The following is a 26,008-nucleotide window of genomic DNA, read 5'->3' on the forward strand; positions in this document are numbered from 1 at the left end:
TCAGTGCAGCCCTTCCTGAAAGGCCAGGAGGTTTCTCTCTCCTTTAGCTGGCCTCCTATATCCACAATTTTTAGGATTCAATTAGATATTTTTTTTTCCCTTCAATTCTGACATGCGCCACATAGACCTATAGAATAATTGAGGTGTTCCCCACTTCCTACAAATTTGGTTGAAATTAGCCAAGAAGTTCCTGAGTCAGTAGCTCAGTGGTGACATATTGATCTGTATCCATGTGTATTGACACACGTACACTCACAAGGGACTACCTTTTGCTTTACTTCCCCAGGAAAGTGAGACAGGAACTAAGAGGGGTTTTTCTGACAGTAGGCGTTAAATACCACGGACAAAAAAACGACAACAGTACTCTTAAAGCAAAGCCTTGAGATACTTACAGATTGTGGCCGGGGAGCCTTCCTGTATCCTGTGAAGGAAAAGTGACATTGAGATAATGCACCCAATAAAAGCAAAAGTCAGACTAGGCTCTATCGGTAAGTCAAAGAAAGAGGTCACCCCTTCCAGGCAGCAACACATCCCGGAGGTCTAAGTGATAGATCAAAGAATGGGACACTCTGCTTTGTACAGGTCCTTCTACCCAGGATGAATAGTTTGTCCCTACCTGTTCTCCTCCTCCTCGAGGAGCGATCTATACATGGCAATTTCAATATCCAGGGCCAGTTTCACGTTCAGGAGCTCCTGATAATCATGAAGAAGGCGAGTCAGATCATCTTTGGCCTCCTGCAGGGCATTTTCCAACTCCTGAAGTTTTTGCTGGCCATCTTTGATGGCAGAGCTCCCACGCTGCTCAGCATCTTTAATGGTTTCTTGGAGGCTGGCATTCTGCAGAGGGCACAAACAGAACGTGTCCACTTCCCTTCTATGGGACCAGGGTGGCCAAACCCTTCTGGCAGTCCTTGGAAATTAAAAGACCTACCTCAATGACAAAACTCAGAAGATACATTAGACTGGCTAAATTAACCCAAATTAAATCCCAATGTAGACAGCCAAAATCTAGATCTGCTTCATTTTGAAGAGAAAACATCGTCTCTAGGTTTGCCTCCAAAGGACAGCCGACATTAAACTGCACGAGTCCCCACGTAAAAGTGACTTAAATAGTTTAGTCATATTGTAAAGTATCAGCTTTACCTTTTTTCTTGCAATTTCAATTTCTGGTTGTAGTCTTTGGATCTGCCTGATGAGTTCCTGGATTTCCTGGTAACTGCCCCTCAGTTGCTCACGTTGATTTACCCACATGTTCTGAAGGTCCTGGTACTGATGTGCGGAGAAGAGAACAGATATTTTTGGTTTCTGTTCCACTGAGCAGACAGACTTGCCTCCCTGTCTTGTTGGTGTCTACTCACCCTGCCCTGATACATGGCATCTACTTCAGCTTTGCTTCTCTGAGCAATTGCCTCATACTCCTGCCTGACTTCTTCAATGATGCCATCCATGTTCAGTTCTCTGCGGTTGTCCATGGACAGAATGACACTGGTGTTGCCAATTACTGTTTGCAGCTGGGACAGTTCCTGCAAGGAAAACAAGATTTTGGATTTTAACAGTCCATGTGAGCAGTCCAGGTCGTGTTATGAGGAAAGAAATGGCACCTTCTGGCCAGTTACCCCCTGGAATTTCCCTACCTGCATCCCCCAGGTCCTATTGTGCCACCACCAGTATTAATTTTCAAGTGTCTCTTCCAGCCTTCGTGACACACCGGACCCCCTTTTCACCCATGGATGAAAAAGGACTTTGTAAGATCAAAGGCCAAGGATGATCTACTCTCCACACCAAAAAATCCTGTTCAGGCAAAATTTTTGGGAACCTCCAAAACATACATGTCCTTCAAGACACAAGGGTGAGTTTTTAATCTGAGAAGCATACTCACAGCTTCATGTAAGCACCTGAGGAACTCAAGCTCCTGCTTCAGTATTTCCACCCGAACATCAAACTCCATTTTTCCCATGTAGGCACTGTCCAGTTCCTGTAAAAAAAAAAAAAAAAAAAAAAAAAAAACAAAACATAAGCATATTTGTAGTTCTTTGATGGCAAACTCTCCACTGAAGTACAATTCTTGTGAGACTTGGCACGTTTTTTTAAAGCCTTCTTTCCTGGGGTGAAATAATGGCCCACGAATCTCAGATTTCATTTGAAAAGCAATTGGAACAAAGGGAAAGGTTTTGACTCTTAGAAGAAAAGAATGGCTTGGAAATAAGCAAAACAGCTGTGGCAAAATGTAGAAGCGTAGATTTCATTAATTCTTCTAATAAAAAGTTGTCTAAATTTTCTATTCTGCTATCTAGGACGTCTATAGACATTATTTAACCCCTAAGAATGATGTCTCAGCTAGGTTCTGATTGACTAAAGACCAGCACTTTTTAGATACTCATCTTACAAAGGACCTAGAGGCAATAATTTCTCTCCAGTCCTGCAGTAAAAAGCTCAGGTTTTCAATGCATCAGTTAGAGAAAGTTAAGCAAAGACCTTGCCTTTGGAAACCTCAGCAACCATCCAGTTGTTGCTTTATTTCTGAGTCTTTGCATTAGCTCAGTGTCTTGGATTACTTCACCTTTTTAAGCTCCACAAACTCCTCTTCCTTAGATGCGCGCTTGTTGATCTCGTCCTCGAATCTGTTGCAGCAGAGAAAAGAGATAGGTACCTCATGGCCTGTCTGTCTTTTCCAGTCAAGCGGATCGTCCAAAAGGGAATGAGTCAAGATTTTGTTTAACTTCAGTTTCTGACAACTGCAAAGACAACTGCAAACCCTCTGCAAAACTATAGTCTAAATTAGGCAGCAAAGCGTGACGGATATAGATCAGTTCTAACATCCCCATGACTCTGAAATAAACCCCATTTTTCAGAGCTGCAGACATATATTATCTTTTGGGTGCAGCTCAGCTAGAAGAAGCGACAACTCTCCTCAACTTGACCCCCGCTGCTCAGCTCTGTCCCTCCCCTCCCCGCTCTCCAGGTTGACCAGAGCTACCAGCAGGAGTTGGAGTCCTGGGCTACTCATTGCCTCGGGGAGGAAGGGCACGAAGGAGGACAGGAGGAGGGCATCATAGAATACCAGGTTGGAAGGGACCTAAAGGGTCATCTGATCCAGCCTTTCTTGGCAAAGCCCGACCTTTCTCGGCAAAACGAAGGAGAGTGGGGTAGATCTACAGGGTCTTTGATTTTCCTCTTGCTGTTCTGGGTTATACCCTCACCCAATCTGCTTTAGTCTTCCAGCGTTGAAGCCCCATAATGAACCTACTGCAGGGTAGTGCTCTAATGGCTACAAAACTCCTGAAGGTGAGACGCTGAGCTATGCTTTCCCAGAGCGTGATTATCGTTGCCTTGGAAAATTCCAGTATGCCTTTTCCCAGAGAAGCTGTGGCTGCCCCATCCCTGGAGGGGTTCGAGGCCATATTGGACGGGGCTTGGAGCAACCTGGGCTGGTGGGAGGTGTCCCTGCCCAGGGCAGGGGGTTGCAACTAGATGCTCTTTAAGGTCCCTTCCAACCCAGACCGTTCTGTGACTCCCAGACTTGTGATTATTCACCTCTTTTTATAATCCTCAACAAGCTGAAGCATATTATACGCTTCTGGATCCAGCTGCTCCTTCTGGTTCTGGAGCATTTCCAGCTGCCTCTGCAGGTTGCTGATGTAAGATTGGAAGAAAGAGGTGATATTTCTGCTCTCTTCTGGTCGGGTACTTTGCTGCTGCAGAAGTTCCCATTTGGCCATCAGAGCCTGGTTCTGCCGCTCAAGACATTGAACCTGAAAGGCAAAGCAGAAGAACATCTCAGCCACTGGAAAGCACCGATGGGAACGCTGACATCAGCATCTGTCCCTGTAGCAAACCAAATCCCAATTAATATTTCCAGCACAGTAACCTCTAGACGTTTGGTCAGGTGGGACCAGCTGTAGTAACACTGGTACCAACACATGAGACAGCTTGGACTCATGCAGGGGGACACTGCTTTTTTTTCCCCAGTCTATTGCATAGGTGTGTGATTTTACTGCTGCTTCTCAAAGTTGACGCTCAAATCTTTGCTGGCTTTTCATTTCTTAAATGCACAATATTTAAGGGGGTGATTGGGGTGGAAGGACACCCCAGCCGTTTCTGAACTACCTCGGACACCCAAATACATGAGAAGAGTTCGCCCACTCTCAGAAGACCACACAGAACCGCTCTCTTCCTAGGTATATCTTGCCTTAGAGAAGAAGGTCAGAAAGACCTGGAACACGCAGAGCTGGTCTTTTTGGAAAACCAGAGGGATAGCATCTCTCCAGCTGGGACACTGAACAGGTTGTAACCTGGCAGCTGACATCCAGAAGATTTTAAAAGAGAGTCAAAAACACTCCTATTTTTCAGGACTGAGCACGCTCTAAAACTTCTGGGTGTAACCAACGCCTTTTCTGTAGGGTAATACAAGAAGCCCTTAAGTCTTCACGTGTAGGAAATGCTACAAGCTTCCACCCCATGCAGAGACACATGTCACCACCCAAACAAAGGCCCGTGTCAGGTCTGTGTGGGTGGAAGTGTTTTTGCAGCTGTTCTGTTCCTGTGTCTGTGAGTAGAAATGAGTGAGAAGTTAAAACTGCAGACAGAGCTGAAAGTGCTGTAGTGTAAGCCAAGGAAAGAGGTAAAGAAGAAAGACGGGGGGGCCGCTGGCCACCTGAAAGAGGCTAGGACCTCCAAGCGAAGAAGTCATTTGTTGTTTTGTAATTTGGAGAAACGCAACATTTTCCTTTGCTTGAGAAAAAGAAACAGAACACATCAAAGATGACCAAGTCCATCGCCCATTTCTCCTGGTAGCACCGAGAATTCTCAGGCCCTGGAGTATTACTAGCCATGCAGAAACCCTCTTCCTCAAAGGAGAAGTGAGTTAATGTGTCAGCGACATCCCGGTAGTTTGTTATTGTCCTGCCACAAAAGATGACTCTTATCCCTTATACTTATCCCAGGGCTAAATGCAACTCATGCGGCAGCGTTTATAGCAAGCTATTAAGATTTTCACACCAGCATAAGGGAATCCAGCCAACGCTGTGATTTTTGGGGCGAGAAGAGGCAACATAAAGGTGTCCCCGTGACTCACACAGGCAGAGCAGCATCCCTTATATTTGCCCCTTCCCAGGTAAGAAGTGAAAAAGAGAAGAGGGACTCACCTTATCGATGAATGACGCAAATTTGTTGTTGAGAGCCTTAATCTGCTCTTTCTCATCTGACCGCACTCTCTGGAACTCGGGGTCAACTTGTACTTGTATTGGCCTCAGCAGGTTGGTGTTGACACGGACCTCCTCGATGCCTCTGCTAACACCAGCCTGCCCAAAACCCTGTCCAGCCCCTTGTTCACCAAAGGCACTTCTACCGAGGCCTCCTCCAAGTACCTCCCTGCCTGAACTTCCTCCACACATGCTACCGAGCCCTGCTTCACCACCTCGAAAGGCTCCCACAAAATATCCTCTTCTGCCAAAGCCCCTATCAAGTTGTCTCCTTCCACCAAATCCCAGGCACCTTCCATATCCTCTTCCTTCTCCTCCATAGCCTCCACCAGCAGAAACATTCCTAAACCCACCAAGGTTGTGGAGACTCCTGCTGCTATAACCATACCCATAACCACTGTATCTTTCTTCTCCTCTGTTGTCTTCACAGTGGCTTATGGTGGATGAACTTCTCCCTCCACCCAGCGTGGCACAGTGAGCAGAAGAAGAACTGAAATTCCCATCCCCAAATCTGGAGAAATGTTGGCTCATAGTGTTGCTTTCAGAGCGTTAAAAGATGATAGAGCAGGTGGGGAAGGTTGTAGCACAAGAGGAGAAATGAGAGTGAAGGATCCTCAGCTCCTCTGGTGGGGGTGATGGCAGTTCTCCTTTATACGTTCTGGAGGAGTTAGTCTCCATTCCGTGGTAATTAGCAGGTCTTTTAATGTTGTTATTGGGTTTGGTTCATCAGGCAGCAATTAATGGCTGCCTGAAGAGAGGTCAGAGTAAACACCGCACACCAATGGAGGAATTGTGAAAGTCCCCAAATCCTGCCTGACTCATGAGCTTTGCTCAGATGATATTTCCTTATCTCATTAGCCTGCCCTCCATCATTAATTACAGCTCGCACAGTTATCCATGCACATTACCATGGTTTGTTCTCTCGAATTTCCCCACCTCTTTTGGCATGTCATTTCACGAGACACAAGGCCTTGATATTGTCCTCGTATTGACTTGGGGGTGGCTCACCTTGCCTCACTGCACCACCAGGAGAACCTCCTACAGACAGGAAAGCAGCTCCCGTAGCTTCCCATTCTCCTTTTTCTCCCATTCCCAGTATATCCACCCATGAGCAAGTATTGCTTCTGCAGGGAGAGGGAAGGTGTTGCGAAGCTGAAAAAGCGTCTAGAAAACAGAAAAAATGTAATCTCTCTGTATCCATTTTAGCTTTAAATAAATGGGTACAGGGTTTTAAATGCAAAAGAGAAAGCTCCAAGACAAACTCTAATCAATTAAACCAAACATTTAACTATTAAAGATTAAGATGAGGTCACCTTAGGGAACAGGGCAGCCATCACCTCCGCATTCTGGGAGTCTTGGCCCTTCTGCTACAACTGCTCCTGGTCTTCCACATGGCAGTAGTTAGACCGTGAACTGAAACTACCTGTTGGTGGGTGGCTGTTTTTTAGAGGCCCCAGGCAGCTGAAATACCAAATGCAGAGCAGGGCTCCAAGCTTTTCTACCCAGATTCTCCCACTGAGCATCTGCCTGATCCATCCTTCTTTCCTCTCCTCATCTCTGTGCAGGACTCCACATTTCCAGCCTGAGCACACTCCAGCGCAAGACGTGATGGCCATGGACTCATGAAAAGGCATTTGGGAGCCAGTTCCTGCTGCTGACAATGGCACTGGGAGTCTTCAGCATTGACTGATATCTCAAGAAGACAACTGAGGGCTGGTCCGCGGTCTCCAAAAGCACTGGTGGAACAATTTCCACATGGCGAGCACCTCCCCTGTGTCCCCTACACAACGACGGGAGGAGCTGGGCTTCACCTGAAGGGCTCTTCCTTCCAGAGGGGCTGGGTGAAGCCACACCAGGAACCCTTCAGTTATATAGAGGTTATGTGGTCAGGGCTTTGTAATCCCTGGCTCCACTGGGAAAGCGCCTCATAAATCCCCTAAATGAAAGGTTTGTAGAGGGAGTTACGAGCTGTTATTAGGCCAGCTGATATATCTAGAAGCGGACAAGATTTTGGGCACTCAGTGACCAAGGGGCTTTTTCCAGCAGTAGACACAGTGTTCTCCAGACAGCCAGATGAGAAATATTACTTTTCCCTCCCAAACGCAGTCTCTTACGGCCTAACACCAGCAATGGCCAAACGGTAGCCCAGACCTTCCTTTCCTGCTACTTTTTTTTTTTTAGTAATTAAGCTTTAGTGGTTACCTACATTTTACTGAGAATTTCAACCAGATTTTCTACTGATTTTCCCCTTTATATATAAAAGTCTGACTTGGACTGAGAATCATGTGCCCCACTGGAAAGAGTAATTATGGTGAACACTAAAAACGTGTAATGACCAGGATTTTAAAGTGTGGGGGGGGTGGAATCTGGAAACAGATCTGCTTCAACACATTTGGGCAAGGTTTGCCAAAGCATTAGGGTTTTACACAAGATTTTTCCTGTTCTGTTTCAATTGGGCTCAGTATTTTCTAGGTGCTGGTGCATCTCAAGAGAAACCAATGTAAATTGCCCTCCTTCACTCCCGTATTTCGGTCAAGCTGAAAGGTGCTTCCAGAACCATATCCACTCCCTGCAAAATTCTCTGTAGGACAAACTGTCCGATAACGCAGAGACTGAAACTCCTGTGTGACCTTGGAGCCATTACTAGGCTCGGGTAACGATTAGGAGGACAACATATGACTTAATGTCAGGAGGAGGTGAGACTCTGTGGACGTGACCCATGATTCTCCTTGTGAGGTCTGAGCTGAAGCAGATTAAACAACGATTCCTCAGCAACATGCGCTAAAGTCCTAAGGGGTTGCTGGTTTTCACCTGTCTGTAGAGTCTGTGAATGGCTGTTTTGGGTGCAACGCATCTTCGTCCCTTCTCTTTCCATTTTGAGTGGCTGGTCCCAACGCACACTGCATCAGGCAATACTGCAGGTCACCCACACGGATTTTGGAAGGAAGTGTTACGACCTAGGGGAGGGAACACCCACAGACCAAACAAGCCGGCTCCGCGTAGCACAATGGTTAGATAGATGTCTATCCAAAATCACTGCCCTAAATGCATACATCAGCTCACTGCGTGAAGCAAACCAGGTGGCAACTCATGCAGAACCACTGCAGTGATCTGAGGCGGCCGTGTCCTGCTTGAGAAGGCCTCCCGCAAACCCTGCATGAGAAGAGCAGCCATCCCACCCCACGTGCCGCATAATCCAGAGCGTGTAGGCTGCTGTTGTGATCATCGCTGGCACCAGCTCAGCCTTGGCACAACAGACCAAGCCACACCTGGACCTGTTGAGCTGGCTCTAGAAGCAGCCGTGCATCCAGAGAGATGTCCATGCATCCTGCGGATGAAGGGGGAACTTCCTGTGATACCTCCTTCTTCGCTGCAGTAAGTTGGCATCGCTCTTGGATGCGCCTGGGTAGCTTCTGCTCTGATCCTTTAAAAGAAACAGCAAAAGAGTTCCCAACATACGTGGACGAAAGGGACCACGGGTTCAACCAACATCTCCTTACCACAGAGATGGGTTATCACAGAGCCTGCCAGGGGGTGGAAGTCTTCAGGGGACAGTCAAAAAGCCATGAGTCAACCTGGCTTTTTGTTGGTAGGGTTTTTCAAAATAAGTTTAAATTGCATCCCAAAAGTTATTCCTGTAAAATTGGCTGCCTGAGCTTCTTGTATAGCTGTTGGAGCAAGCACAGAACATCCACGTGTTATTCATAGAATCATTATGGTTGGAAGAGACCTTTAAGATCATGAGGTCCAACCCAACACCGCCAAGTTACCACTAAACCGTGTCCCTCAGCACCACATCTGCACATCTTTCAAATACCTCCAGGGATGGCAACTCAACTGCTTCCCTGGGCAGCCTGTTCCTCCCATCCAGAACAGTCGGTGAAGCAGGTGATGATGTTCCTTCCATCTGGAGAAGCCTCTGAGACAGGCAACGTGAGTGAGCCTTTCCAGATGGTCTCGTTTCCCTCTGTGGTCCATAAGGGAACCTGGAGACCTCTCTCAACTCCTGGCTTTCAGGTGGTGATGGCAATGCGAGTTGAGCCGTCCTCCATCAGACCCACGCCACAGAGACCGCGCCAAGGGTTGACATTTTCGAACCATGAAGACAATTCACAAACAGACCCAAGCTTTAGCTCTTTGAGCACAAACGACGCAGGAACCTGCCAGCCTCCACAACCCACATCCCTCTCCGTCCACCTCCCGTCAACCCAAATAATACATGAGAGTAACAAATCCTAGTGCTTGGGCTAATGCTCAAGGAAATGCCTCTACATTCAGGCAGGGCCATTTTAGTCAGCTCAAAACAGAAAGCCTAAATGACCAAAATCCTGCAGATGACTCAGAAGAAAGATTTAACTACTTTTCATCACTGCCGAACATAAACTAGGGATCTTTACAAGCCACACTGGCAGAGCAGAGGTGGATAAATAAGTACAGTAATGTACTTATTACTATTAAATAACTAGTGCACACCAGTACAGTGGACACACAGCAGCCTCGTACAGTAGTACATTAATAAATACAATACTTCGATTTAATAGCTGTCCAGATAAAGTAGATAGACACACACAGAGGACTGAAATAGGAGATCTTGATCACTGGTTGCCTAAATACCTGCCTAAGTATGGCCCTAAGACACTTAGAAAATGGGACTGAGATCACATAGACGCACTAATAAAAATGCCTTTCATCCCACAGACTTTCATTTTCTCCCACCTTCCCCCACAGGGACCAACTATAACCTTTTTCTGTGGGCAGTGGAGGCAGCAAAAGATTCTGAGGAGAGAACAAAAGGAAGAGAAGTGTCAAAAGCCTTGTAATGGCAGAAGAAAAGTGTGAAATGCTGGTATTCTACCAAAGGTTTATGCTACTTGGTTCTGAGGTTCCTCATCTCGGAGAGCACCTTGCCTGCAAGAATATATTGTACTAATTACACAGGTGGGAGCAGGAGTACGATCCCCCATCTGTGATCGATAGTACATAGAGATCAGACAGAGTTTCCCTCACCCAGACCTACATCTGGGTGAGACCGAAAGCTGCTACTGGAAATAAGGCCCCATATCGGGGCATGTTCAGAATTACACAGTAAAACAGTGAAGGTTCCTGATGAGGAAACTCTAATTAGAGGAGGTCTGGGAAGCCCCTGAGATGGGAGGGCTTTGTTGGGGGTTGATACAAGTGGGTGCTGAGTTCAGCTGGTTGGGAACGGCTTTTGGGGGCGGGGGCAGAATGTTCTTTTGCCTTTGGTAAACAGAAGGATTTTGTGGAAATGCTGTGGTCAAATTGCGCAGAAGCAGGGTGGGGGGACAATGGGAGGTGAGGGGGCAGAGCTGGCCACTCCAAACAACGTGAGCTCAATGGACAGATAAGGAGGAACTTGGCACAGGACCTGTCATTGGCGTCTCCGTCAGGAGCTGCTCCATAATACGGATGTAAGGAAGCGACCAGCGGACCAGAGCATTTCAGATGACAAGAAGCAAGAGCACACCTCTGCTTGCACGGGAGGGATTTCTTTTGGAGTGGAGGAAGGACAACAAGTAGAACAAGGTGGAGACCAAGACACGGAGTGGGAAGCGGTGGAAAGCCTGTGAGGAGCCAGGAGAGCTGCCCTGAAGCCACAAACCTCTCCTGGACCACGCAGCGAGCCTGCATGATGGCTGTGGATGAGACCTTTGACTGTGAGAAAGCCAGGGTTTCTCACCTAGGGATGAGTTCTGCCTGCAGCAGGGTGGGTCGTCTTCTTCCAGGGCAGGTCGCTCCCCATCGTGGTCTCGCCTGTCTGAGACACTTGGAGCAGGGAGAGGGGTGGGCTGTGGTAAGGCTTGATTTTGGTCTCTTGTATTTTTCTGATACAAAACAAAGCGTTACTTTGCCTTGCAGTCCCATTAACAGATGACTGATGGCTATTTTAATAAATGCCTGATTATTCTGGGTGAACAAGAAAGTAAACAAGTCAATAACTTACTTGTAGACACCTATAATATTAAATTATCTATTAAGAAAATACTAATCATAATTAAGATATCTGTTAATCTCTTATTTCCCCTACAAGAATGTGAAAGTATCGATTTAATATAGTGTGTGAAAACAGTGAAGTAATTTTTCTGTTGCTGTTATTATTAACAACTACAGTGAGCAGCCGAGGTAGAAGCTTAGGACTTTTTGTACTTTATTGGCTAACCTAATGCAAAATACCCTGCTCTCTGATCCCAGAGAGCCCTTAAAGGCTGAGCAAGTCCTGGTTGCTCCACACACAGCAAACCTGCAGCTGATGCCCTCGAGCTGGGGCGTGTGGCGCTGGAGCAAGGCAGAGATGAAATCTCCAAAGGGTTTCAGGAGGAGGAGAGATACGGCCTGCAGAAAAGAAAAAAAAAAAAAGAAAGAAAGAAAAATGAGGATGAAGAGGAAACTGGGTTGAACTTCAGGTTAAATGCACCAGGTGTCATGAGAAAACATGACTTTTTTTTTCCCCTACGTGCTGCTGCTCCCCAGCAGAAAAATGGCCAATGTACATGGCATCCGTCATATAACAAAAAGGAATATTATTCAGGCAGCTCCATGATCAAGATCTAAGTGGGAATAAGCAAAGGGAGTTGCTGAAACTTCGGTAGTTGGCACCAGCGATCAGTGCTCACAGGAACGATCTGAGAGTTCAGGGGTTTGGGAGCCACTTCTAGGAGGAGCCCAGGACAAGCAGCTGAACCCCACCTGGTCCAACCGTGACCCATGGGGTCTGATCACCCATGGTGGGGTTCATCTCGCTGCACCGGACCCACTGAAGCCGTGGGGAAGGAGAGGCTGGATTCACCCCATTCAGCTGAGCCCGTCCCCTCCCTCTTCACAAGGTTTCTTTTAGCAGCCAAAGGCATTAAACACCCCACTAGTCCCTTCCACTTCCACAAAGTTTAAGGAAATGCGAGAAAAGCTGTTTATGCTCAGTGGATCAGCCCTTCCTGGGTCGGCGGGGAATCAATAGCTCACTTGGTCAGAGCAGAGGTAGAGAACATGCTAAGAGGACTGCGGCAAGCATCAAAAGACACTGTTTGTGATTGAGAACAATTTTAATAACATCCCTTCCCACAGGAAGTTGAAACAGCTGGAAATAATTCTGGCAGATGTTCAGAATCCAGTAAACACTCTGATTACAGGCGTACAGAAGAAGTGGGTCCCAGAGCTGCCTGCTCTGGCCAGAGTGTCATCACATCGGGGAGGTTCACCACACCCAGTCACACTCAGGTGTCACCTGGGGTGGCCTCTCAATTGGCTTAGAGCTGATAATTAATCCAATCAAGGTCAGACTTTGTGATCAATTGAGTAAATCACTCTTTTGAGTTATTGGAACCTCAATTGCTATCATTAGCTCTGCAGCATCAATAACAGCATCCACAGGACAACAAAAGAGGCGGAGAACAGGTAAAGCTGCACAAAAAAGCACCAGAACTTTGGTTATTCTCAGACTAGGAAGAGTCACTTAATGTAGGCATCATGGGATGCCCAAGTCTGAAGGTGAGCATTCTGACTCCTCTAAGCCATTTTGGCTCTTTGCAGAGCTGGTGAGGAGATGCAGCCTAGTTCCACCCCCCCAGCCCTGGGCAGGGACACCCCCCACCAGCCCAGGTTGCTCCAAGCCCCGTCCAACCTGGCCTTGAACCCCTCCAGGGATGGAGCAGCCACAGCTTCTCTGGGCAACCTGGGCCAGGGGCTCACCCCCCTCACAGCCAAGAATTTCTTCCCCACCTCTCACCTAAATCTCCCTCTGTCAGTGTAAAACCCTTCCCCCTCGTCCCATGGCTCCCCTCCCTGCTCCAGAGTCCCTCCCCAGCTTTCCTGGAGCCCCTTCAGGGACTGGAAGGGGCTGGAAGGTCTCCGCGGAGCCTTCTCTTCTCCAGGCTGAACCCCCCCAGCTCTCTCAGCCTGTCCCCACAGCAGAGGGGCTCCAGCCCTCCCAGCATCTCCGGGGCCTCCTCCAGCCCCACTCCAACACCTCCGTGTCCTCCTGCTGTTGGTGCCCCAGCGCTGGAGGCAGCGCTGCAGGGGGGTCTCACAGAGCAGAGGGGCAGAATCACCAAGTCTTTCCCAAACCATGCTCCTTTCCATTCTTCCCACACCAGAAGCAGTCGATAATATACAAGAGTTTTAAATGGAGTTATTTATTGTCATTGAGAACCTCAGATGGGGCCATCAGTCGCCTGTGGGAGGTGCTGTACAAGCAAAACCAGAGCCACGTTGTCACCAAAACCCCTTTGGAGCCACAGGGATGCTGGCTCTGTTCCTTGCAGGGAGATAGACTGCTAACGCTTTGCGGTAGAGAGTAATTTAGATCTATCTTTTATGCATTTAAAATATTTTCTGAGCCCTCTAGTGGTGTGGTGCACAGTCAGTGCTTTAAAAACCATCCAGAGCAGCAGTTTGCTGCACACCTTGGCTTAAAAATAACCACCGAGCCCTCAGCGTGGCCAAAGGATGCCCAGAGCCTGAAGTATCCCGTTGCGTCTCCCAGTGCTTTGGTACCCTGGGCTGAGTAACCTCAGCCATCAGAACCAAGCACAAGGTCAACTCCTCTCTCCCTTTTTCCAATTTTTTTTTTATCGGGGCCAATATTATGTAGATATTCCATAAAAGAGACCAACCCACCTACCCCCAAATGCCATATCCCCCCACAAGTGTGACAGTTAAAAAATTGCAACTCCTACCTTGAAAAGAACGGAGGCAATGGTTTTGGTGAAGACCTTGAATTGCTCTGTCTCCAGCACTTGCAGCTTCTGGATCTTGGGGTCAACATCCAGACTGAGGGGTGCCAGGAAGACTGGGTTCAGGGTGACTTCTTGGGTGCCAGCAGATGGGATGGAGAGGAAATAGCTCACCTTTTTCCAACAAACAACTTGTTTTCACCAAAGAGATTTGCCACACCACCTCAGGAGCACTCAGCACCAATACGCCCTCCCAGCTGAGAGCTTCCAACCTGTAGGAAACACTTTGATTCCCACCATTTCTGGAGAGATTTCTACTGCCGAGCACAAAAACCATTTCTTCCTCAGCCCAAAAGGTGTCAAGCAGGCCGTGCCGCTGCCAGGGGTGACACCACCAGAGCCACCCTTGCTCTTGTTCAGCTGCTTCCCTTCAAACGAACAAGGCCATAGCACAAAACCAAACGTTCTAAGAGAGGATCAGGCTATTTCCTCTTTATATGTCTGCGAGGCACTGCGCTTGGTCGGGGAGGTGAAAAGAAAGTAATGCAAGCCAGCTGAAGGGCTTGGTTCCTTGGCTGCCAGCCCAGCCTTTTCTCCAGCAGATTTCAAACACCTGAGAGCTTATTCTAGGGACTTCAGAGAGTGGTTTTGTAGGGGAAGAGAAAGGGAGGCTGGTCTGGGGACCTCCAGGACCAGCACGAAGTGGCTGTCCAAGCTTAAGACAAGGACTGGTTCCTGTTTCAGTCAATTCTGGCCCATATTGAACCCTCTGGAGATCAGGAAAGGCCGTGAACCGGTAGCTTGGACAGACTTGCCACAAACACGGTAGTTGGCAAATGCAACACCCCGCTTGTCCTCTCATCTTTCATTGGGCTGTCACTTGTGAGCCATGACTGCACTAAGAATGGAGCTGGTCCTTCCTTTAGGTAGTGGTTTCACTGCACAACCTGAAATTCCCATCTCAGCCTGACCCATAATTTATGGGAAAGTCAATTTGTCATTGGCCTGGAGGACAAGAGCGAGTTCAGGTGTGTGTGAGAACGGGGCAGTGTCCCTTGCGCAGGCTGCAAGCCCTCTAGTGGCACTTCGTGGCCCTGTCTACCCCGTCTTCACCAGGTCTGCCCAGCAAGCCCTGGTCCCCAGGCTGCAGGAGATGCAGACTCGCTTCCACCCATACTTCTAACGAGTGGATGTTGTCATGCCATCTCATGTCACGTCATGTAGACTTGCTTCAACCCATACTTCTAGTTAAGAGTGGTTGTTGTCATGCTGTGCCATGCCGTGCCATGTCATGCCATGCCATGTCACGTCATGTAGACTTTCAGCTAGGCCTGATGGGCACCAGCAATAGAGCTGGTGAGAAAATGTGGATTGTGGGGTCGTGAACATCAGCCGTAAAGGAACTTTGGCCTGTTCTTAGGGCACAGACAGTGAGTGCAGGAGCAAGATGAAGGGCAGAGAAGCACCAGCACCCATGCCAGAGTGGGGGCGAGGAAGAAGAGGAGGAGGGGTTGCTGTCAGCACCAGACAATGTGGTTGCTGTAAGTTCTGCAAATCCTGCTCTACTCATCCCAGCTTTAGCTGAGAGAACATCGGACGAAGTGGGGCCAAGAGGGAGCCGGGGGTGCGCCACACCCACTGGCAGCACTCCTCCAGGTCACCTGGCTGTGTGGAAGCCGATGTTTTGTTCAGACACACGTAACACGGGAGCAGCATGTGATTTGCTTACGGCTCGTTGAGCTCTCTCACAGGGCAACGGGGCTGACATCAAACAGGAAGAAAAGGCTGGGATGAAAGGAGCTTGACTGTTGGCGCAAGCTCTACAATCAAAGTTGAGGTGAATATTAGATGAAGGGCCCAAATTCTCCTGCCAAGCCCTTGATGATGCTCTGGGACATGGACTTCTTCGGATCCCAGCAAGCCAGGCAGCAAGATTCACCGTGCTGGCACCCGACATCCCTGGACACTGACAACAGAACCAGTCTCCCTCGTGACGAATCCAAGGCAAGAGCAGCCAGGATCCAAAGGGGCACGGAAGGAGGTGTTGTAGCACCTGGAAGAAAAGACCAGGAGCGCAGCTTGAAAATGCACATGGAGGAGCTCCGCTTTGCTCCTTAGCTAAGTTTCCTTAGCAGCTACGCGGCTTTAGGTGTGTTTGTCAACGTGTTCCCTTACGGAAGCTTTTAGGTCTTTGACTGTTGGTTTTTAAAACTCCCTCCAAGCCCAGATGCCTTGTGGCCGTCACTGCTTTCATGATATACTGATTTTAGTCTCTCTTGAGAAGGTCAGTGGGTTTTCTAGTGAGTATTTGAGCTAGTTTGGAACTTAGACAGGTCGAGTTGGAGGAGAGTGAGCTGAGGGTGCTGCGGACGCTGTTTGAAGCATAGACGAGGGACCAGGGGATGCTGATTTCCCCATTTAACCTCCTATAACCTCTCTGCGCCTCAGTTCCACCGCCCTGAACATCTCATCCTTCGGGATCACGAAGGACTCCAGCTGGTCGGGAGATACATGCCCTGTAAATAACAGCATCGAGGATGCAGGGGCAGATTACCCCTCGGGAGACAACGTTCCCATCCCTTCAGCAAAGCGGTGCCACTCATAAAAGCAAACCTTTCCTGCTTACCAGCTGTTCACTGTCGTATCCAGCGCGGCTCCGAAGCGGGTGAGTCTCCTCCGTATTTGCACAGTGACCAACCCAAGGGAAGCAATCTTGGTAGCTTCTGAGGCCCTCCCATAATAAAAGTGATTAGTAACAATTAAAACCTCATTACAGTTCTGATTACAGCCAATATAATGCCACCTGGACTCATTCCCCAATACGCTCATGAAATATTGTACCTATTATATTTCTTCCCGTGTTCTAATGCAAAGAATATTGCACGACTCACGCCCTGAACCAGGTTATATGATAGACGTCTACCTGCTCTCCTCTCCTTCCAGCAGCTTCCTGCGCATGGCAATCTCGATGTCAGGAGTTATCTTCACACTCAACAAGTCCTGATACTGCTCCAGTGCGCGGCCAAGCTCCTCTTTGGCTCCACTGAGGGCTCTGCAGAGTTCATCCCGTGTATTTTTCGCTTTGTTGAGGGTGAAATCTTCTTTCTATTCCACGTCAACAATGCTTGGAGGAAGGAAGAGTGCTCTGAGTCCCACCCGCTGGGACCTCACTGTCCTCTGAGCCGTAGGGCGTCAAGCCACCGGTGGCTTTGCACTAACCCAGCTGGTGACTGGACAGACCAGCAATCCCAGACTCTGTCTCACAACCCCACATTACTCAGACTGAGTGATGGAGACTCCGTGGTAAACACGAGGAGTAAGGCATTTGCCATCTCGCTTTGAACTCTGGTCTTTGCAATCCAGAAAACACAGGCAGGTTCTCGGCAGCACCTCAGCAGAGCCCACAGGAGACTCCTGGGGACAGATTTTGTACCTGCACAGGCAGCACATCTCCTTCTCTGCAGAAAACCAGGACTTTCAAACCAACAAAAAACATATTCAGGGATGAAACAAGGAAAGCCAAGGCCGCCTTGGAATTAGACCTGGCTAGGGACATCAAGCAAAACAAAAAGAGCTTCTACAAGTATATTGGAAGCAAAAGGAAGACCAGGGAAGTTGTAGGCCCACTGCTGAATGAGGCAGGAGTCATGGTGACGGAGGATGTGGAGAAGGCAGAGTTACTGAATGCCTTCTTTGCTTCGGTCTTTTCTGCTCGGCCCAGCCCTCAGGAGTCCCAGGCATTGAATAAAGTAACAGGGAAAGAAGACGACTTCCCTTGGGTTGAGGAGGAGCGAGTGAGGGACCAATTAGATCATCTAGATATTCACAAGTCCATGGGCCCTGATGGGATGCACCCGAGAGTGCTGAGGGAGCTGGCGGAAGTCATTGCTGGGCCGCTCTCCATCATCTTTGAAAGGTCCTGGAGAACAGGCGAGGTGCCTGCGGACTGGAGGAAAGCCAATGTCACTCCAGTCTTCAAGAAAGGCAAGAAGGAGGAGCCGGGGAACTACAGGCCGGTCAGCCTCACCTCCATCCCTGGAAAGATGATGGAACAGCTCGTTCTGGGTGTCATCTCAAGGCGCGTGGAGGAAAGGAAAGCTATCAGAAGTACTCAGCATGGATTCACCAGGGGGAAATCATGTCTGACTAACCTGATAGCCTTCTACGATGGCATGACTAGATGGATAGATGAGGGGAGGGCGGTAGATGTGGTCTACCTTGACTTAAGCAAGGCGTTTGACACGGTCTCCCACAGCATCCTCATAGGGAAGCTTAGGAAGTGTGGGTTAGATGAATGGACAGTGGGGTGGATAGAAAACTGGTTGAAAGATAGAGCTCAGAGGGTTGTGATTAGGGGCACAGAGTCTAGTTGGAGACCAGTGATGAGTGGTGTTCCCCAGGGGTCAGTACTGGGTCCAGTCCTGTTCAACATATTCATCAATGACCTGGATGAGGGGATAGAGTGCACCCTCAGCAAGTTTGCTGATGACACCAAGCTGGGTGGGGTGGCTGACACACCGGAAGGCTGTGCCGCCATACAGAGAGACCTGGACAGGTTGGAGATCTGGGCAGAGAGAAACCTTATGAAGTTCAACAAGGGCAAGTGTAGGGTGCTGCACCTGGGGAGGAACAACCCCATGCACCAGTACAGGTTGGGTGCTGACCTGCTGGAGAGCAGCTCTGTGGAAAGAGACCTGGGAGTCCTGGTGGACAACAGGATGACCATGAGTCAGCAATGTGCCCTTGTGGCCAAGAAGGCCAATGGCATCCTGGGGTGCATCAAGAGGAGCGTGGCCAGCAGGTCAAGGGAGGTCATCCTCCCCCTCTACTCTGCCTTGGTGAGACCGCACCTGGAGTACTGTGTCCAGTTCTGGGCTCCCCGGTTCAAGAGGGACAGGGAACTGCTGGAAAGGGTGCAGCGGAGGGCTACGAGGATGATTAGGGGACTGGAACACCTCTCTTATGAGGAAAGGCTGAGGGATTTGGGTCTCTTCAGTCTGGAAAAAAGACGTCTGAGGGGTGACCTTATCAACGCTTATAAATACTTAAAGGGTGGGTGTCAGGACGATGGGGCGAGGCTCTTTTCAGTGGTGCCCGGGGACAGGACAAGAGGCAATGGGCACAAACTGGAACATAGGAAGTTCCACCTAAACATGAGGAGGAACTTCTTTACCCTGAGGGTGGCAGAGCACTGGAACAGGCTGCCCAGAGAGGTGGTGGAGTCTCCATCTCTGGAGACATTCAAAACCCACCTGGACGTGTTCCTGTGTAACCTGCTCTAGGTGACCCTGCTCTGGCAGGGGGGTTGGACTAGATGATCTCCAGAGGTCCCTTCCAACCCTAAGATTCTATGATTCTATGATTCTATGATTCTATGATATTCATTCTGCATTTTTTATCCTTTATGTCCAAAATGGCAACAACTCTACCAAAAAGTATTGAAGAGTTGTCATTGCTTGATCGCACTCAGGCTGTTTCACAAGTAAATTCACTTATTTTAAGCAAAACAGGCCCCGTTGCTGCAAATGTGGATTTACTTTTCCACTAGAACTCGCAGCCAGCACAGTGCCCCGTGGAGCAGACGAAGGGGAGTCCAGTCACTGGGCTGTTACCGTCTTTCATTCAAGCGCGAGGTACTTGAGCAATTAGCATTACTCCCTTTTTCACGAACACAGCAGATGGGACAGATGATAAACTCTGGCACCTCCGTGCTGTAGCCTGGCCCCTCTCCAGGAAAAACTCAGGGAACTTCTAAAAAGACTGCGGTTTTCTGCAGGATGAAGCCTGCGTCTTTGGCTTCCTGGGTCTCGACACACTGGAGACCTTCACCCTCTCCGAGGAGTCCCAAGGAAGTCCCCAGAAACGCCTGGGCCTCCGCATGGTATTGATCCGAAGCTGTCCTTGGAGTCTTCACTGGGACGCGGAAGTAGGAGGTGACTTCTTGGCCTCTCCCATCCCAAGCTATACATTTTAGGATCAGAAATGTCATTGTTTCTTCAAACAAGAGAATAAGGCATATTATAGCCTGGTATAAATGTCAGATTAAGAGGTCAGGTGTGTCATCTGAAAGAATATTTGGGGGAAAATAAGAAAAGTGGCATGAAAGTAGCACTAGTTCAAATAGGAACGATCGTTTCTTCCTCATTTGTTTTGTTCTTTTAGATGGCAAGGACTCTGCAGTACGGACCTTCTCCTTTTCCGTACTTTTATCTGACAAACTCCGAGGCTGCACCAGGATGATGCTCACACTGCAGCACAGTCAGGGTTGATTCACCTCCTGGTCTGGCTCTCGTTCCTCCCAGTGCTGGAGAAGAATCCAGCCAAGCATTAATCAAGTTAATTTGGCTGCAATGGGGTGTTATTTAGAGAGGGCTAATGACTAACCTGGCTGGGCAATCTGGAGTTATAATAGCAGGTTCGAGGCTGTGTCTCATACTTTCACGCTGCTTTTTTTCATGAGTAATTTGGGTCCACATAGCGTCTTCAGGCCTTCCCACCGCTCTCGTATGAAGTGCCGGTGCCCATGTAAGAGCCCTGCTCGTCAGATAGATGGTGCTGCTTGTCCTTCTGCAGGCCAGGTGTGGAGGATGACCACTCTTCATGGCTGCATTAACCACCCACTGCAGACCTGTCGCTGGTGGCCTCCCCCATCGAGGCCCCCGGGGTGCCTGGGTGGGAGCTCTGGGCACCATCAGGACCGAGGCACTTCGTGGTGGTTATGGGTTGGCTGCGTGTCCTCTTGGGACGCCAGCTATGCCAAGGACTGGTGCTCGCTGCCACATCCCAATGGCCACGTTCCAACTGCCCCATCCCAATGGCAGTGGTCAAACCACCCAGTCCAACTGCCACATCCCAACTCTCACGTTCAGACCGCCACATCCCAACGGCCCTGTTCAAACCACCCTGTTCTAACGGCTGCATTCAAACTGCCAAGTCCAACTGCCACATCCCGGTGTCCGTGTTCAAACTGCCCGGTCCAAATGCCACAACTGCCCTATTCAGACCACTATCTTCAAACCATCCCATCCAGGCAACCACGTACCAACTGCCACTTTTCATTGCCATATCCCAACCCCAGTGTCCCCACTGGTGGCCCTGCCTGTCTTGCTTCTGAGGTGCCCATCAGCCAGGGGATGGACACTTCACCCCGCTACACTTGGGATGAGCATGATCCCCCCACCTCGTGGCCACCAGGGTGACATTGCATGTTCCCTTCCCGTGCCAGACTCCTCACAGCCATGGATCTTCCACCCCGCAGAGCAATGGGGGATCTACTATGGAGGAGCAAGATGTCACCTCCTAAGGGGAGAGAGAAAGGTCCTTCCTCTTCCTCACCTCAACTGGATGCTCAGTGATTTGCACAATAGGACAGAGCACCATAGGCATGACCATTCCTTATGGCCAAAAGCAAAGTGTGTTTTCCCTCCCCTGGGGACCATTAAGTGATAAGACAACACAAAGTATCTTTTCATCTGTCTGCAGTTTATTGGTAATGAAAGAACTTGGAGGAAAGGGAATCTGGTAAAAAGCAACCATGCAGTAGGGTTCACGCAACAGAAGGTTTGCAATAAGGCCATACATACGTCAAGTCTGAAGGAGAAGAGGGAAAAGAATCTATAAAATATTAAAGCTGCCAAATTACTCCACCGAGGGAAGGTGGACATCTCCAGAGACCTGTTTCTCACTCCTAATCTGATTATGAGGCATTATCACGTTTCTTCTGCTTACATGAATTCCCGATACAGCTGAAACAAGCATGTGGGTACCATGCAGGACACGCGGAAGTCGCAAGGGAAATGCGGCCATTGAAAAAGAGGCCTTAAAAAGTGAAAGGAAAGAGCAGTTTTATACACACTCCTCCTCAGCCAGCGCGGCAGCCTGGGGCAGCAGCGAGAAGCGCAGCGAAAAGATGCTCGGATGAGCTCGGCAGTCCCTGGTACCCACAAGGGAGATCGCTCATCCCTGGAGACTGGTGGGATGGAGACACGAGAGAGGAGCCAGGCTCTGCCCACAGGATGGTGTTTCACGGCAGAATCTCCCCTTGGGCAGGGTGATTTGAGGAGGTTTTGAGCTCTGAGGGAAACAGTTCGTTTCTTGGCTGGGTACCGGTTCAGGATGGAAGGGATTGTGCTGCTGGCTGGAGAAAGGAAAAGATGCTTCTTTCCTTGGAAGGACTGAGGTCAGGGCTCAGTATTTTACACCTGAAGATTTGACTGTTGTGGTCGTGACACATCTCCGCACAGAGGAGGACCCGCCCCCTGCGATGAAGTTGCCACCTCCGGAGCTGCACATTCTCCCACTTCCCGAAGAGAAGCCACCGCTGAGAATTCCGCCTCCCATTCCACAGCTGCCTCCAATGATGCTTCCTCCTCCGACCGTACATACTCCTCCTCCCATGCCGCTGCTGGCTCCGAAGCCACCAGCTCTGCCTCCAGCAATGGTGGTTCTGCCTACCACAGCTGCAAGAGAAGGACAGGCTCACCCTACACCAAGTGACAGCCTGGGAATCCTCACGAAACCCAGGGTAACAGCCATTCTGCAGAGAAGATGATGTACAGATACTTACAGACGTTTACGTTGGACGGGTTATCTCCACAGAGCCTGCGTAGGGAAAGGAAAGAAGCCGTAAATCTAACATAATAGAAAGCAATTAAGCTCCGTGCAATTTCCCAAGTACTCTTTATGTTTCCTGTTTCATTTAACATCAATCAAAACCACCGAGAAACATTCCCTGTGGGGAACTTGTTTCTATTTTGGGCTTAAAATCTTGATGAAAAAATGAAAGTAAATCAGATTCAACCATTAAATGGGTTGGGAGAGATGATTAAACCTCAGTCTGTCCCAAGGAGAGACAGTACCTTGGTCAGGCCGAGCTGGCAGCAGATCTCACCTGTTCTCCTCTCCCTCCAGCAGCTTCCTGTACATGGCAATCTCAACGTCCAGGGCAATCTTGATGTTCAGCAGCTCCTGGTACTCCTTCAGCAAGCGAGCCAGCTCCTCCTTGTCTTTGCTCAGGGCACATTCCAGCTCTTCCAGTTTCCTCCTGGCATCCTTGAGGGCCATCTCACCCCGTTCCTCAGCCTCAGCAATCGCTGACTGCAGCTGATGGTTCTGAGAAAAAAAAAAGGATTTCCTCAGTTCCCTACTGCAAACCCTCCACCAGAGCAGCCCTCAGGGCACAAACTGGATGGGAAATAGGCAGGAACCATCAATCTTCTCCAAAGGACCTGAATTTCAATGACTACGGTCCCCTCACACTGTCCTTAACACGCCACCCAGCTCAGTCATGACCCAGCCCAATGCCATCACGCAATGAGATGCTGAGGAGCCCCTACCTGCTTCTTGATGTTCTCAATCTCAGCCCGCAGCCTCTGGACGTTCCGGGTCAACTCTTGGATCTCGATCTTGGTGTTGCGCAGGCTGTCCCCATGCCTTCCCGCAGTGCTCTGCAGCTCTTCATACTGACGGCATGGAGACAAAGCAACCCATCAGTGAAGCCACCTACCAGGAACTCAAGCAGTTCCCCTGCTCTGTGGCAAGGGAACAGCGATCAGAAGAGACAGTCCCAGGTGCCTTGACAGCTTCCCAACTCACCCGGCTCTGGTACCACGCCTCAGCTTCAGCTCTGCTGTTCTGCGCGATCTGCTCGTACTGGCGCCTGACCTCCTCGATGATGCTGTCCAGATCCAGGTGCCGGTTGTTGTCCATAGACACCACCACAGACAGGTCCCGGCTGATTGTCTGCATCTGAGACAGTTCCTGCAACCAAGACAGGCAGCCCAAGTGGCTTTCAAACCTAAATCCACATGGGCACCCAGGGCAACCTCACTGCCTTTGGCCACCACATGCCTCATTGCAACTGCAGCCAACTCCACCCCAGGGGGAGGGAGAGCTCTTACCTCCTCATAGATGCACCTCAGGAAGTTGATTTCATCGGTCAGAGCTCCCACCTTGGCTTCCAACTCTACTTTCGTCATGTAGGCACAGTCCACATCCTAAAGGAAAGATCGCACAGGCAGACAATGGCTTCCTCCCGTCCCACAAGAGCTGTTGGCAGGCAATGCCTCCTGTTGGAAGCTGCCCGTCTTGGTGCTGCCTCCCTCCAATGTCTTTGCCGCCTGTCCCCCCACACCCACTCGCTCCTGGTGCCTCTGGGACTCACCTTCTTGAGCACCACAAACTCGTTCTCAGCAGCAGTGCGTCTGTTGATTTCTTCTTCGTACCTGTTGAAGGGGACAAGACAAGGTGAGTCTCTTGGACTGCTCATCAGTCATCCCTGGCAACCTCAGTCCCATTTCTACACAGCTCCAGAGCCCAGGAAAGACAGGTGGAAATCTCCCAGCTGCCTTAGTCTCCTGTCTGACTGCTCCTTTCTCCCTCACCCTGGCACTGCACTTACTTGGTTTTGTACTCCTCCACGTATTGACGCATGTTCTGCAGTTCCGACTCCAGCTGTCCCCTCTGTCCCAGGAGAGACTCCAGCCTCCTCCTCAGGTTCTGGATGTAATTTTCAAAGATGACGTCGAGGTTCTTCCTTGGCCCTGAAGGCCCTTGCTGTTGGAGGAGCTCCCACTTGGTGGAGAGGACCTTATTCTGTTGCTCCAGGAAGCGGACCTGAAAGCCCACAGAAGGGTGTGTGAGAGATTCACCCGGGGAGACATCACACCACTCAGACGTCTTGCTTATTAGTTCAGAGGCCAAGAGAGTCATTTCCCAAGCCCTGAACAGGACCGTGGCTGGTTGAGAGCCAGTTTTCCAAAAGGAAGATTCCTCCCTTCTTTCTCCTCTTTCTTATGTTTTCCTTTAATTTCTCCTCTTTTCCCCTCCTACATTTCTGCTCTTTTTATTAACTGTTTGAATGATGACATTCCAGATTTACATGTTATTGTCCTTTCCAATTGCAAATTTCGACCCACACTAATATGCAGAAGCATCAGAACATTTTTTTCCTTCCACTGAATGAAATCCCATATGTCTTAATATCAGAGGACATTCCTCTTACCATATACAAAAAGTATTCAATGTGTATGTCTTATATTAAAAAGAACTATGAAGAACATTTATAACCAGTGTTCTGCCCGTGCAGACAGTCTAAAGAATACTCGTCTATACTTGAATTGAAATAAGGAACAGTCAGGAATTAACCTAAAGCTCATTCCTACCTTCTAAGTTCCTTTAGAGGAAACTGTCCTTGAATAAGGACAGACTTAAAGAACCGCTCAGGATAGATGCATGTAGCATGATCCGTTTAGCCTGACTGCACAGAGAACACTAGAGAGAAAAGCTAAGGAAGAATTCGGATCAACCAAACCTAGAGAAAGTCTTTTGGTTTGTCTGTGGATGTAAAATTTCTACATCTCCTTAGGAAGACTCAGTGAAAACACTACCAGCCTTCCAAACCTGCCAACACTGAGCTGAGAAGGACAATATTTCCCCCTGCACAGCACAGGAAAGTTCCTCCAAGTGCCCATTCCCAAGCAAACACAGTTCCAGCCTCTCACCTTGTCAATGAAAGAGGCAAACTGATTGTTAAGAGTCTTGATCTGCTCCTTCTCCTGGCACTTCACTTGTTGGATCTGAGGATCGATATCAACATGCACCGGCCGCAGGAGGGTTGGGTCAACCTGCACCGGCTGGATGCCTCCAGGGAACCCAGGACCACCTCTCACAGGACCACCAAAGCTGCCTATTCCTCCACCAATGACACCTCCTCCAATGCTGCCAAATCCTCCTCCAAAGCCTCCACCAAAGCCACCAATTCTACATCCGTATCCACCGCCATAAGAGCCACCCATGGAAATTCTTCCGCCGCCACCCAGGTTATGGAGGCTCCTGCTGCTAAAACCTCCACAACGTCCACTGCCTCCGATTCCCCTGGATGTGGAGAACGAGCTATAGCTGATCCTGCTTCTGCCCCCGCTTCCTCCAAAGCCACCACCGATGGCAGAGCAAGAGCTGTATCCCCTTTTGCTTCCGCCTCCAAAGCTTCTGCAGATTGACTGGCGAGACATGGCTGTTTCTTCCACGCAGAGTTGAGGAGAGCAGAAAGACCAACGGATCTGTGCTGCTGGGGGACGAATGCCGAGAGAAGTGTGCGCAGTCTTCTCTGGCTCCACA

At 49.3% G+C, this 26,008-nt stretch overlaps 2 protein-coding genes across 2 annotated transcripts; both read right to left on the reverse strand.

The window, feature by feature from the left end:
* Positions 1-612: 612 nt before the first annotated feature.
* Positions 613-20,542, reverse strand: LOC134526752 (keratin, type II cytoskeletal 6C-like). Its single transcript, XM_063358930.1, has 11 exons — positions 20,513-20,542; positions 16,815-16,996; positions 13,895-13,988; positions 6,210-6,325; positions 5,145-5,712; positions 3,535-3,752; positions 2,561-2,621; positions 1,880-1,975; positions 1,359-1,523; positions 1,144-1,269; positions 613-837 (listed from the first exon to the last, which is right to left on the reverse strand). Exons 1-11 carry the CDS (start codon positions 20,540-20,542, stop codon positions 613-615), a joined length of 1,881 nt encoding a protein of 626 aa, XP_063215000.1.
* A 1,536-nt stretch (positions 20,543-22,078) lies between these two features.
* On the reverse strand, positions 22,079-25,902 carry LOC134526862 (keratin, type II cytoskeletal 6A-like). The gene is made up of 9 exons (XM_063359140.1): positions 25,393-25,902; positions 24,291-24,505; positions 24,054-24,114; positions 23,791-23,886; positions 23,486-23,650; positions 23,227-23,352; positions 22,782-23,002; positions 22,458-22,492; positions 22,079-22,350 (listed from the first exon to the last, which is right to left on the reverse strand). Exons 1-9 carry the CDS (start codon positions 25,900-25,902, stop codon positions 22,079-22,081), a joined length of 1,701 nt encoding a protein of 566 aa, XP_063215210.1.
* Positions 25,903-26,008: the final 106 nt, after the last annotated feature.

The sequence above is a fragment of the Chroicocephalus ridibundus genome, chromosome 24 (assembly GCF_963924245.1).
Source record: "Chroicocephalus ridibundus chromosome 24, bChrRid1.1, whole genome shotgun sequence".
In the NCBI taxonomy this organism is placed as follows: Eukaryota; Metazoa; Chordata; class Aves; order Charadriiformes; family Laridae; genus Chroicocephalus; species Chroicocephalus ridibundus.